Below are 13,401 nucleotides of genomic sequence, written 5' to 3' on the forward strand. Positions count from 1 at the left end.
TTCCTCATTTGAAATGTGAAACTGAATTTGTTGACACTTGGTTCACATTCACTGCCTGCTTATTTCTCTTTACTCGCGTGTCGTCACAGTCTGGCTGTTTTCAGTGGTGTGTGTTTGCCTCAGGCAGTGAAAACAAGTCTGTTGGCTCCAAAGTATTTTACAAAATACTCAAATGTGCAAAGTATTGTGTTTTTGTTGGTGGTCTGACCTCTTGTCACCAAACCACTTTCACACTATTGTAGCAGCATCTTCTTAGCTACAAAATCAACACGCTGCTCTCGTCCCAACACGTGTCTGTACTTGTGTCGTGTTGTGCAGGATAAGGAATATGTGGCACAGTGTCACTATATCATTATTATTGTGATGTGACACTTTTTTTTATCACATAAAATTTATACTGGGTGGTATAATATGGCACAGCCTTAATCAAACTATAAAGTCCAGCACTAAAGTGAGAGAGTCACTGTGAATTTCTTCTGACTTCCTTTGAAAGATAACACGTGTAGTCAAAGGACGCTCGCTTGGGGTTTATGCTTAGTAATAATTGGTAAAAATAAATAAATAACTGCAGTCTGCTCTTCAGGTTCTCCTGAATGTGTTCTGCACATGTAGATGGAGCTTCATGTTAATCAGCTGTTCAGTGCCAGAGAATTTACATGAATCAGTGTGATATGATTATGTAAATATGCTGGGGTAGTTTACAGTAAAGGCAGTGAGTAAATCTCTGTCTATAACAATAGATCGAGCCCACTTTGATCTGTCAGTGTGTTAAATCTGACTCAGCTGAATCTGACGGTGTCTGCAGCCACACAGTGGCGCTGCCTACATGTAATGCACAAACATCCTTATCATATGGCCGTGAAGGCAATACCATCGCCTAGAACAACAGTGTTACAAGAGAAATGAAGGTGTTAAAGAGATTCAGTTCTTAAGTGTGTGTCCCTTCCTTGCATTAGCTGGCTCAACAAAACCTGAAACCCCCTCCGAGGTCTCGATGTTGATTTCCTACTTTCTTCTTTCTTTCCGTCTCTGTTTGCTCTCATACTGAAAGTACTTTAACACCTGCTTCAGTTGGAAACAATGACAGAGATCAGTAAAGGATGTAAAAAATACAAAAGCAAAAAAACTGCACTGGTGCTGATAATAGAGGAAGATAAGTGAAGAGTGCGGCAAAAGTTCAATGATCTGTGCACTCTGACTATTCATCTAAGGGTGAAATGTACACAGATGGAAGTGTTGTCATCACACTTTCCTCTGTCACCATGTAACCACATCTTTTTGGTTACTGGTTACAAAACAGTCTAAACTATGTTAAGGTTCAAATTACAGCCTTCCTCGAAGATAAGGAGTGTGAGCCTGCACGTGACTGACACCATCAAATATATTTAACCAGTTACTCCACTCATTTTACACTCATGCATAGTCCATATGCTTTGTTTCACGCTCACCAGTTCTGTAGTAAATCCCACACAGTTAGTCTATAGAGACTGGAAAGCTCTTATAAGTTTGTCTGTCTGGAGTCTTTAATTAGAGAAATCCAATCAGCCACTGGAATTTTCAGAGTTTTCATCTCAGAAAATTAAGAACATCATTTTAGGCTTAGAAAGCTGCAATTTTACTGCAGAATTTCAAACAGTGCAACATTTAAGAAGTTTTGTCTTTCAACATTTCTTTGTTTCACTTTTAACCAAAACATGTGCAGTTGAAACATGAGACACAGTTTGATTGGCACGATTCTATCATTGCAGTGTAGTGAACACTGAAGGGAAAGTTATTTCCATATACTATAGACACACTATTGATGGATATGAATCCTTCACAGTTTGAACATCCCATTAACATAAAATTGGTCAGATTTAGTGACATTTTGAACATTCACTAAGTGCTGTGCGGCTGAGTGAGTTCAGTGTGTTCATGCATTACCTCTTTGTTGTGTGCTGGCACATACTGTGCATTCACACACAGTTAAAATGTGGTTTTATTTGCATAAACTGCTGAGAAGCATCAGTTCATTCATGTACAAGTAAACACAAAACCCCATTTGAGTTTTTATCTGATGCTGCCTGCCTCATGAACTGATGAGGGTTTCTCTCACATTCTGTATAAAGTTTAAAAGTAAGAGATTAACCTGAATTGTCAGAACCTGAGAGAGAAGTTAAAATGATGCATATGGTCAGTGAAAGTGTGAGTGAAACCTGGTCTCCCTGGTGAATGTGCTGTCAGTCAAATCCATTCCTCTGTTAAATGACAAAGCCTTAATAAACCAAAACCTTTAATGCATTAAAGCTCCAACTAATGTTCCCAGGTCTAGTTATGGCTGATGGGGTATTGTTGTCCCCCCAGCAGGCGAACAGTCACCAGTATTTTTACTGATGGCTCTGTTTGTGTTTGAGCTCGGTGCCCTGCGTCTCCCTGGTGGTGCTGATTTTCTCTGAGCAGTTTGATTATCAACTGAGGAATTAAAACACACTAAACTAAGTTGAGCCTCCTAACAGTCTGTGTGTGTGTGTGTCAGTGCGATGTAGAGCCACTCCTTACTGAACCTGAACCTGCAGAGCACTGAGGGCGTCCTGTCCAGCATCAGGACCACCTGGCAGGAGTTTGTGGAGGACCTGGGCTTCTGGAGGGTCCTGCTGCTGCTGCTGGTAATCTCCCTCCTCTGCCTGGGTGTGGCATGCTTTAATACCCAGTTAATGTGCAGCTTTGTGTACACGCTGCAGTTTGGAGAGCAACACCTGGACTTTAGGTAACGTTGTATTATTGCTATACAAGTATGATTTGCTTTGCCTGTTGTAAGGCTAATAGGCTAACAAGCCTAGCATATGCCATCCTTAGTACTGAACTGAATCATTCAGGAATTTCTGATTAAAAATCTTTCAAAACAGATTATGTGAGAGTGACACACTAGAGGAGTACTACTATTTCTTCTTCTTCATACTCTGCTGTGTATCCTTCCTTAGTCTGTCTGTAGTCTTATCTCTGTATCTTGTTTTTAGGTTGTGTGAGTGTTTATTGCAGAGTCATGTTGCTCATCACACTAGTGATGACAACTGCATAAAAATCTGATATTGGATAAAAATAATGTTGGAAAAAAGTCTGACTGCAAGGCAAGTTTACACTATAGCATTTTGATAGAAAATGAAGAAATTTGGCACATTGTTCACCAACCTTGATGCTTTTTGTCTTGCAACAACAAGTATTACATGTTTATTTATATACACATATAAGCCATTATTTATTTTTCCTGCTCAGTGGTTGAGATTTGAGTGTAACATTGTTGCAGTGAGTCTGAGCGCTCAGATGTTAGTTTGGTCACTAACAGGGGCTCGTAGGCTGTGTCCCAATTCAGAGAGCGCACGCTTGAAATATGCATTTTAAGTGCGATTACGTCACTGCCACGCGACGACGGCTGTGCCAATCCGAAGTGTACTTCAAATGCATACTCCAAATGCGCCGTCGCTTTCCCCAAATATCAAGCGTGGTCCGGTGCACGCTTCGTGGCCCCATATATCCCACAATCCATAGCGCAGCGGTGGGTGTGGATAATTTTGACGCAAAATACGGCAGAAGGGAGCAGCTGAAGAGTAAACTGTCAAAAGTAAGTACTGAATATTATGTCACTTATTTATGTGTGAATGTTTAACAATGAAGAACATTAAAACATTACTGTTGGCCACATGTCAGCAAAGTTATGTGACATTAGTGATGTTTGTACTTTAAGCGTTTACTTGGTTTTAAAGCCTTTAAAATATAATAATACAATAGCTGACCTTAATCTTACAGAGAATGATTTTATGCGTAATTAAAGTCAGTCATATATCCACAAACACAACAAGCTGAAAGTCAGTGATGCTGCTCGGTTTGCAGTCCTGAATATGACGGCACAAGCAGGATTCACTGCACTGTTAATGTTAGCTATGTTATATTGCTGCCTCTGTTCGATGGTGTCGAGTCAAACGGACTTTAACGTGTGTTTGAACGAGCTGACGGTTCACTCGTTAAGCTGAAAGAAAGATGCTTTAATCACAGGAGTCACACATGTGTCCACTGGACCATCTGGGAACTCTTCTTGTTTAGCACTCGTAATAACACGAACACTAAATCCTCCTTCTCTTGTGCTGTTTTGTAGCAGTGTGTACACCTGAGACTGTCACCTGTCTGTCTGTCCTGCACTCTCTCTCTGTTTCTTTCTCTCTGATTGTGGAATAAAAGTATGAACATGTATTTATAAGTTACACTTGTGTTTGAATCCTGCAGCTTATCACACATTTGATTTCCATGTGTGACGACTGCAAGTGTCCAGAGTGAGGACAGACTGAGGGACCCACTGCTGCACATCATCTGTGAGGCTTTGCACCCCTGATGATCCACCAGGACAAACTCAGCAGTGTGTGAGGAAGAGGAGGAGGAAGAGCCAGCAGCAGCTGACAGATGGAGAGAATAGACAGACTGTTCCCTGTTTGTGAAGGACTGCTAGGAAAGTTTAAAATAACTAATTATCTGTCCTGAATCAGTCGTATTAGGTAATGTTCAAATAATGTTATCATCCCAGTGTTTTCAGTGTGGGAGAAAGTACTCAGGGCCTTCAAGTTACACACTATGAAAGGCAGCAACAAGTTTAATATTCAGAAACCTAAAGTATGTATCAGCAGCAGAATGGAGCTAAAAATAAATGTTTGTTTCAGTTCTATGAAGCTTTGAGTATTTTGGATTAGTAGCACTGCTGTGTTTGTTGCATCATATTGCTGTAATTGTTTATATGCTTTATATATTCTGAGGTAAGTTGATCTACAGTGTTACATCATATTCTATAAGGATGTTATGTGTTTGTATACTTTCTGCCCAGTTTGACCCATTTAGCAGAAGTCAGCCTGTTTAAGGCTCTGATATCTATTCTGTATGACTTAAAGCAGTTATGACATGCTCTGTTTTTCTCACCCAATAAAGGAATATTTAATATATCAGTCTGATCTTCATTCTATCAGAAACAGTTATCACAGCTTGTACATTTTCTTTTTACACATATATGTAAGCATTGAGCCAAATTTAGTAATGCCAACATACTGAAGGAACAACATTTGTCTCTTATATATATAATACATCTGTATATACACTGTCAGAGATACTTGTCTTTGAGTGAAGATTTAAGGCGATAGGAAATATAAATACCTGCAACTTGAATCTTTGACAGAGTTCAAGCTCACTGCTGTAACATATCATAATAATCTGATAATACATATAATATTGGCCATATTATATTTACATTACCAAAGTGAGATGACTTTAGTCTTATGAACAACATTAACTAATTATTTACTAAATAATCTTAAATGACTGTTCAGTACAGAAATGAAGCCCAACAATCATGTTTTACAGTCCTGTGGTCTCAGCCTCAGATACTTATCAAATCACACAAAGCTCATGTAGAAACAAACAAACAAATGAACAAAATATGTTCTCCTTCATTTCTGTCACACAAAGCTGTATGAAACGTTTCCAACTGTTAGTATCATGGTTGGTAGGCAACCTGAGCAGCGCGACGGAGGCTAGAACATCCCATTTCACAAGCCTCACACTTGCACTTCCACTTCTCGTACTTATAGTACGCACTGCACGTAGTACGCGTAGTGCGCGTACTTCAAGCGTGCAGACCCTGAATTGGGACACAGCCAAAGTCCAAGTTAGTGCTGGTGTATAAGGTGAAATTGGTCCTACCACCAACAACCCACTTAATGAGCATGTTTTTGTATGTCAAAGTTTTGGCTTTCACTTAACGCTATTAAAACTTTAACGAGATTGATGAAAGCATGGGCTCTTTTTTTTTTAAACCTCAAGGAAGTAATCAGTGGTAAGAAAAGAGAAAACAAGGAAACAAATGGACTCTGAAAAGATCTACTTGCATAAAAACTGTCTAGGAAAGCAAAGTGTTGTAATGTAACAAGCCTGCTTTGAAAATGTTAGGAGTAGAAAGTACAGATACTTGTGTTAAAATGTACGAAGTAAAAGTGATTACAGATTGAAATTTAAACTGACTGAACTTTCCTCTCTTCAGGAACTCTCTCTGCAGGTGGGGGAGATACAGGAGAGGTGGAGGAAGATCTCAGCCTGGGCGTCTATTGTCTTGTGTAGTCTGGAAGATGAGTGGATGACGGGGTGGGTGCAGTTTTCTCTGTGGTGGGGTCGGGTGGACTGTCCCGGGCTCTGTGGGGCCGGGCGGCGCTGCTGCACTGGGCCCGGTCCGGATGGGCCTGGGCCCCTTTCCCTGGCGGGTTGCGGAGTATGGGGGTGCCTACTGGGGTCAGCGGGGGAGCTAGCCCAGGGAGGGGTCACTTGCCCCTCCTTCCTTCCCTCCCCATCTCCAGCTGCCTCCCTCTTCCCGCTCCACCACAATCACCCACACATGTAGGGCCTTGGGGTAGGGGTGTGTCACCAGGGTGCAGAGGAGACATCCCCCCCCTGTCCCCTTCTGGCTGCCTCTGCCTCAATTTTATCCCACAACTTAGACATTCACATTACTCACACTCTCATTACACATACATATAGGATCTTGGGGGTGGGCACGCCACACAGAATCCAAATCACCATCAGGGCGTACACCTCACCCCTGGCGTCGCTGCCCACCTCTCAATTTTAAATACACGTAGACATTGAGGGCTAGCAGGAGGGGCTATGCACTTACCTGCTGCTCTGGCAGGTAGCTCCATGCCCTCCTGGGTTTTAAATGCACCTTAGAACACACATACATCAACACTACATATGAGCGGGTGGAGGGAGGTTTGGAGTCTTCACACCCCCCCGTTCTCTGCGGCCTGCTGGAGCGGGGGGCTAGGAGGAGGAGTTGGCCGTCCGACTGGGGTCTGGAATGTGGGGCCTCCCTGCTGCTGCGGAGTCGGGGCGGTCTGCTTCTCCCCACCGCAGGGAAAAGGGTAACACCACCTGGGTCTGGGTGCAGTTTCCCCCTCCAGGGGCAAGGGTACCTAGACCCGGGGCTTAGAGTACGCTTGGGGAGTGTGATTGTGTGTACAGTGTCTCTTTATGTCTGTCTCCACGTTGGTTGAGTGTGGAATAATTGCTTATGAGAGCATGAGGGTGGGAATGGATGTTTGTATCTGTGTGTGCCTGTATGTCTGTATCTATATGTCAGGTTGGGTATCAGACGCCACCTCTCTGGGGACATCTCAGGCCCTCCAAGGTTTGGAGGCCTATCTCCCCCCACCACTTCCCTGCCGGTGGCGGACGCCCTCAGACATCGGTGCGTTGGTGGTTCTCTGTGTCCGGGGGTGGGCGCCCGGGTACACACCGGCTCACTCCTTGGCGGCTGCTTATCGGGGCCTGGAGCCTGGGGCTCGCTCGGGCCTCTCGGCCTGGGGCTCGGTCACTCAGGCACAGCTGGCTGCCAGCGGAGCTCACGGGCACGTCACTGCAACCCCCCTGGCTTCTGCTCTGCGGCTGCTGAGTGACCCCTCATCTGGGACTCTCCTCAGCTCTTTCTGGGATAGTGGCGCGGCTGCCCTCTGTTGGTCTTCCTTGGTCTCTTGTGTTCTGGGGGCCTCTGGATGTCTGGAGTTTTGATCTCCTCCATACCTGCTTCATGCCCTGGAGGACGGGGCTGTGGCCCCCCACACCCTCTAGCAGATCATTACATGAAGGAACCTTTTAAAAACAAGCGCGTCCATGCTCACAGGTGTACACACGGGTGATCACACACACACAAACTACACCCTTTTTGGCTCCTACCTCAAAGCACACTGTGCGCTGTCGTTCTCACTTGCTGCACAATAATGTTTAATATTTAGTATTTACTGTTATATTCCCATAGATCATTGTGATCTTGTTTATTACTCTCGTTTTCTTCTCCTTGCTTTCTTCTTTCTTTCTCAACAGGTGATCCAGGTGATCGATATATGTATTTTTTGTCTGCTTATTCTGTTGGTTTTTGTTTTTTGCCCTTTTTCCCCGTCCCTCTTCCCCGCTGTTTTTCTTTCCCTCTTTCTTTCTTCCCTTTCTTTCCTCCAGTCAAGTCTGTCCCGTATTCAGCAAGTGAAAATAAAATAAACAATAAAAGGTGAATCAAATGGACCATTACGGCAAGGCTGGGATGGTCAATTTGGTAAAGTAAATCCGTTGGGCATCTTTCTTCGCCTTCAGACAATAATTCTGATGGCAAAAGAACCAAACGGGACAGGTTTAAAAAAAAAAGAAAAAAAAGGAAAAAAGAAAAAAGAAATTTAAACTGACGTACAGAATACATGCATAAGGGTAGAATTTCTTACTACATAAGCCTTTTCGAGCTGCAGCAGTGATTGGATTTCCTGCAGGGAGGAAAGGAGGCCGAGCTTTCTCCCGTGGGCCACACGCAGGCCTCAAACAAGAAGCTGCAACACGAACATATCAACTTGTACCTAAAACATGAATTGGGCGATATTAATGTTCACTGTGATCCTTGAAACTTTGGATAATAACATTAACTCAAATGTGTCCCAGATAAAAAATTATTCAAATTATTTTTTTTAAATTTAAAAAACGTTTGATGTGATTTCGTTTTTTGTGTTGAATTCTTATTTGGACTGAGGCTCCATGATGGAGCACTGCGGGACTAAATAATAGTGTTAACAGAAGGACTGCAGGTAGACTGAAGAATATTTATCATGAATTATTATAAGTAATAAGTAATTATTCATTATTATTCATTACTCCGATTATTTAGTTACGAAGTCCGTATAAATACACATGCAGTTGGATAAAATGTAAAATAAAAGGATTAACGGAATTTTTCAGAAATGCTTGAAGATTAAATGAACGAAATAAAATGCATATTAATATGAATTTCCTTTCCTGCATCCTCAAACACATTCAGAGATATTTTTGACGCTTAAAATATGCAGATACCAGAAATATATTTAACCGCTGGCAGCAACTGATGAGCGAGGGAGCAGGAAGGTCCACGCATCTGCGTTGGGTGGTTCGCAGAGCAGGGCTGGATGCTGGTGGAACCACCGTGCCATATTCCCCTAACTACCACCAACTAACTTCAAATCTTCTCCACTTCACTGACAAATGGGCGGCAGAAAACCGATCGTTGCCTATGCCATTCCCTAAATGCGCTGGCATGATGTCAGGGCAGCATGAATATACGAGCAAATTTATTTATTTATTTTTTATACCTTTGCCCGTCAACAATAACATTTGAGTATTAATCACAGTTTTGCTAAATAAAAGGATCTGACTGGCATCACTCGCATGGCTACCATGTGAATGATGGGGCAGAGCGCGCTGTGAACACCGCGTCCTGTTTAAAGAGCATGCGCATTTTTGCCTTCTATAGGAGAGAAACACAAATTAGGTCAGAGAAACAGACTCATGCCACAAAAACCAGTAAGTAGGGGGTCCAGCGTACATTGTAGTCTATAGCACACAGCAGTATTAGTAATGGCTTGACATACATTAGCTCATTATGTACACGTTGTTTTGTGGCAACCGACGAATTGAGACAAATAATCGTGCCGTGTGTGTAACAGCGCGACAAAAGTACTCGCTGTAGGGAACATATTTAGTTTTAAAGCAAGTTGCAGGGCTTCTCCTGCCTTTCTGGAGGGCTTATATTTCACTAAAAACTACCTAATATATATCCACACAATTATGGATTGTTATAATTATGATAGTAAACAACAGATTATATTAGATTTATATTTCAAATATGACAAAATACTGATTTTACAAGAGCAAAAATATTTTATCTCTACAGTTCGAACATTTAATAAACTTTCTGCCTGCACAGAGTAAATAGTCAAACAAAGTGAATCATCATAAATACAATATTTGTTATTCATTACCTTGTTTTTCATTTTAATCACTTTATTATTATAGCAGTAGCAATAAATAATAAGGGGAGGATTCTGGATCAGCACCGTGGTGCAGACTTGTGGCCATAGTATATACAGAGAGTTTTCAGTTTAGACGTCGCTGCTGAAAAACAGGGCGGCACATGTACAGACTGGTGTGGACACTCTTCTTCAGTGGCAGAAATTGAGGGGTGGGGGTGTTTGGGTCTAATTGAGTTTGGCACTTAATATTTGCAGAGCTAGTTAATATTTATTGCTTTATATACTGCTTTGCCCTCGTCTGTTCTGAAGTCTGCACTATTTACACTTTTAATGCTGTAACTGTCCACATCATTATTTCTATCCTTCATTTTTTCTCTGCTTTTTTGGCTTTAAACATAGGCGGGGACTCAATATTGTGGTGCACACAGCTCGGCTGAAATCTCTGAAGCACTAAAGTTTCTACGACCCACGTGTCTCATGTTGAAATGAAGAGCACTTAATTATCAGCCTCCTTTTTAATCAGATATGTCTGATGGTGAACACAAGCCTCCAGCAGCCAGCTGTCTGAGCTGAGGAAACAAAAGGCACACTTACAGTCTAAGCTTTGGTTTCCCACTAATGTTAGAGTTAGCCTCACTGCTACAGTCTCATGTTGCTGTCACAAGGAAGCCACAGGGATCCTGCACTCACTCTTCATAGAAAGTGACTGTGGTAAGTTAGTGGTTTGAGTTTTCATAATAAGCTCCTTGAAAGTTGTCAGTCTGTTTCACTGTGGTGAGACTTACCATAGTCTTACTCATACCCAAGCACCCTGCTTTAAATGTGGTTGTCTGTGCTGGTCGGCCTGCATGTTTCTCTGTATTTGACAAAGTGGTTTCTGTTTGTTCTCTGTTACAGCAGCCATGATGGATGCTCTGATGCTGGTGGAGAGACGTGATGTCAGCCAGGATTCACCTTCAGGGAGGGCAGGAGGGGCTGGACAGTGGGAGGTGAGCAGAGCTGGAAGGATGATGGACTGTGTGGTTGGGTGGAGGACAGACGATACAGTCAGATTCAATATAAAGCAGGTGGAGCTTTGACAGCAACCACACAGACCCAGGGAAATAATCTCTGGATGATTTAAATGAGACTTTAACTTGTTTTAGTCACATTTGTGATCACTGTGTCTTATTGTTGCACAAGGCTGCTTTCTTCATTGTGTGTAGTTAAATGTGTGCAGTTGTCAGTTTCCAGACTTTTGAGGTCTTTTATCTTTGCATTAAATCAGCTGGTCCTGATAATCTGCTCCTGCCTTCCAGTGAGAGAGGCGATCAGGTGACCAGATGTTGTCTAGAAGGTGTCGACTGCATTCTTGTCAGAGCGGAAATGTTACATCACACCTACAGTTGGATAAATTGTGGCTGATTAAAATAGAAAGCCACTGCTGGTTTCAATTTCACACCGCCTGTGAGTCTCACCGCTTTGGTGTTTAAAGTGACATTTGCCAAAACTCCAGCTGACTGTAAATGAAACCCCGCTCAAACACATTCTCCAGTGTGTGTGAGAGAGAAAGGAGGGTGGTACATTGAGTAAAGTGTTTTTATTTCTCTAAGAAGTCTAATTCATGGTTAAGTACCACATTAACCAGCACCAGCTGTTTACACAGTCATTTATTTGTCTATGAAAACCTGCTGAGGGGAAGCTGTAGAGCAGAGAGGGCCACAAACAGCCCACTTTGGTCTCAAGTGGGTTAAATCACTGCAGCTCTCCTCTCTGTCAGTGTGAAATGTTTAACTACAGCACCATCCTATCATTACTGTTGTTTTTTCATCAGCACACATACATTAACAGGATAAAATGACTTCCTGCCAAAGTGTGATTTTTTTTTTCTTCCCCCCCTCTGACTCGCAGCAGCAGCAGGCGATGTACTTTCAGTCATGCTATTCTTACTCTTACCAAAGAGCTGACTATATTATGGTCGCACTTCTCTCTCTGTAACAGCACAGTTCAGCACAAATGCACACCAACAAACAAACAAAACTTAATAAAACACATAAAAATCTATCACAGTATGCTCACATGGAATAATCTGACAGTCTGAAATATATATGCTCCTCCTGTTTTCTCTCATATGATGATGATTCCAGTGGATCCTTGTAGCCCAGTGACTGTGTATTATATTGTATTATACATCCACAAACACATTAAGTTCAAATCTCACAGAAGTGGCACACCCACATACGTCTTTGTTTGAAATTAGAGTTATTGCCAATAAGTTTGGGGGAAGTAAATTGATAGTATCTCAACATTTTACGTGATGATATGAAAATATCAACATTTTATATTACGGTCTGTCTCATGCACGGCCATCATGAGGCACGTTAGCCGAGTAAACTCACATCAAATCATCTCAACACAAATGAGTACTGGACACATTCAGTTTGATAAACCTTCCTCCTAATTCGTAACAAATCACAACAACAGCTGCTTCAAGGCAATTTATATTGCAACATAAAGACCTACAACAACTTTAAGGTAAGCTAATGGCTCAGTCTCACTGACTTTGACAGTTTATCAGCATTCATTGCTGTATCATCAGAAATAGATTGCAAACTGATCCTAGTCAATCACAGACTGATATCATATTGACTGTCTCGTGGCAACAGTTATGTCAGGATTTGGTGACAGTGTTGGTGTGTTTGATCGTCTCATTTTGGTGCAAAAATAGTTGATCTGACTGGATGAAACTGATGTTGACAAAGTTTAACTTTGAGGACATAATTTGCAGAAACAAAGTGATAAATCACAGTGTGTTTTATTGCAAAAGTCAGAATGTCCCAAAATGTTTCAACAATGCAATAATATACTATCATGAGTGAAGTATTGCACCTGGTGATTCCCGCGTCTAGACTTTGATCTTTGCTGATTGGCAACATTAACGTCCATCAGCACAGCGTTTCCCACTGAGAGCTGTGGACTGGCTGCACCTTGTTGACAGGCTGAGTGACACTTGGAGAGATGTGGACTGACCTCGGTCTCAGAAGCTCAATTCTGCACGAGTGCACTGAGCCTCAGCAGGCAGACAGACTCCCTGACATTTATTAACTGTACTCACTGTACGGGTGCTTAGATTTGCACTGGGAATGAGAGCTGTCAGGTATAAGAGTAGTTATATCTGATAGACTGGTTAGCTCGGACTGTAGAGGATTACATTCGATATTGAGCTGGGAGTGGTGGCCTCCCACCACTGCTGCCACCATTTGCTGTGATAGGTGTGACAGAGCAGAAGTGAGTGATTGAAGGAGAATGATAAGTTTAATAAAATGAAATAAAATGTCTTCACATGTCTGAAATACTCAGCTTCAAAATAGAAAGCGCTGTCTCACTGTGACATCTGTTAGAGGATAGACTGTACTGATCTCTCAGTGCATTATGTGCTGAGTCAGTTGAATCTGACAGTGTTTGCTGCCACACACTGCTCTAGTGTGTACACATGTTATACGGCCATAAAACTGTGAGAGATTCTGTTCTTGAGTGTTTCATGCAGGCAGATCCTGATTCTGTCAGCACAGCTCATAAAACCTCAGTCAGATATCAC

General features: G+C 42.2%; 1 protein-coding gene across 6 annotated transcripts in view; it reads left to right on the plus strand.

The window, feature by feature from the left end:
- LOC102076476 (ankyrin repeat domain-containing protein 46) overlaps positions 1-13,401 on the plus strand; it is a 59,883-nt gene that overhangs the window by 34,243 nt on the left and 12,239 nt on the right. For 4 of the 6 annotated variants that reach the window (XR_003215294.1, XR_002059807.2, XM_019354740.2 and 1 more), the window contains exon 2: positions 10,722-10,813. Coding sequence is in view for 2 of the 6 variants with exons in the window: in XM_019354740.2 (XP_019210285.1) it covers positions 10,761-10,813 (53 nt within the window). In the remaining 4 variants the exon portion in view is untranslated. Of the gene's footprint in view, positions 1-2,515; positions 2,735-6,052; positions 6,111-10,721; positions 10,814-13,401 lie in introns of those variants that run through there. The other 2 variants (XR_002059806.2, XR_002059805.2) reach the window with 2 other exon arrangements.

The sequence above is a fragment of the Oreochromis niloticus genome, linkage group LG3 (genome assembly GCF_001858045.2).
Source record: "Oreochromis niloticus isolate F11D_XX linkage group LG3, O_niloticus_UMD_NMBU, whole genome shotgun sequence".
NCBI classification, from domain to species: Eukaryota; Metazoa; Chordata; class Actinopteri; order Cichliformes; family Cichlidae; genus Oreochromis; species Oreochromis niloticus.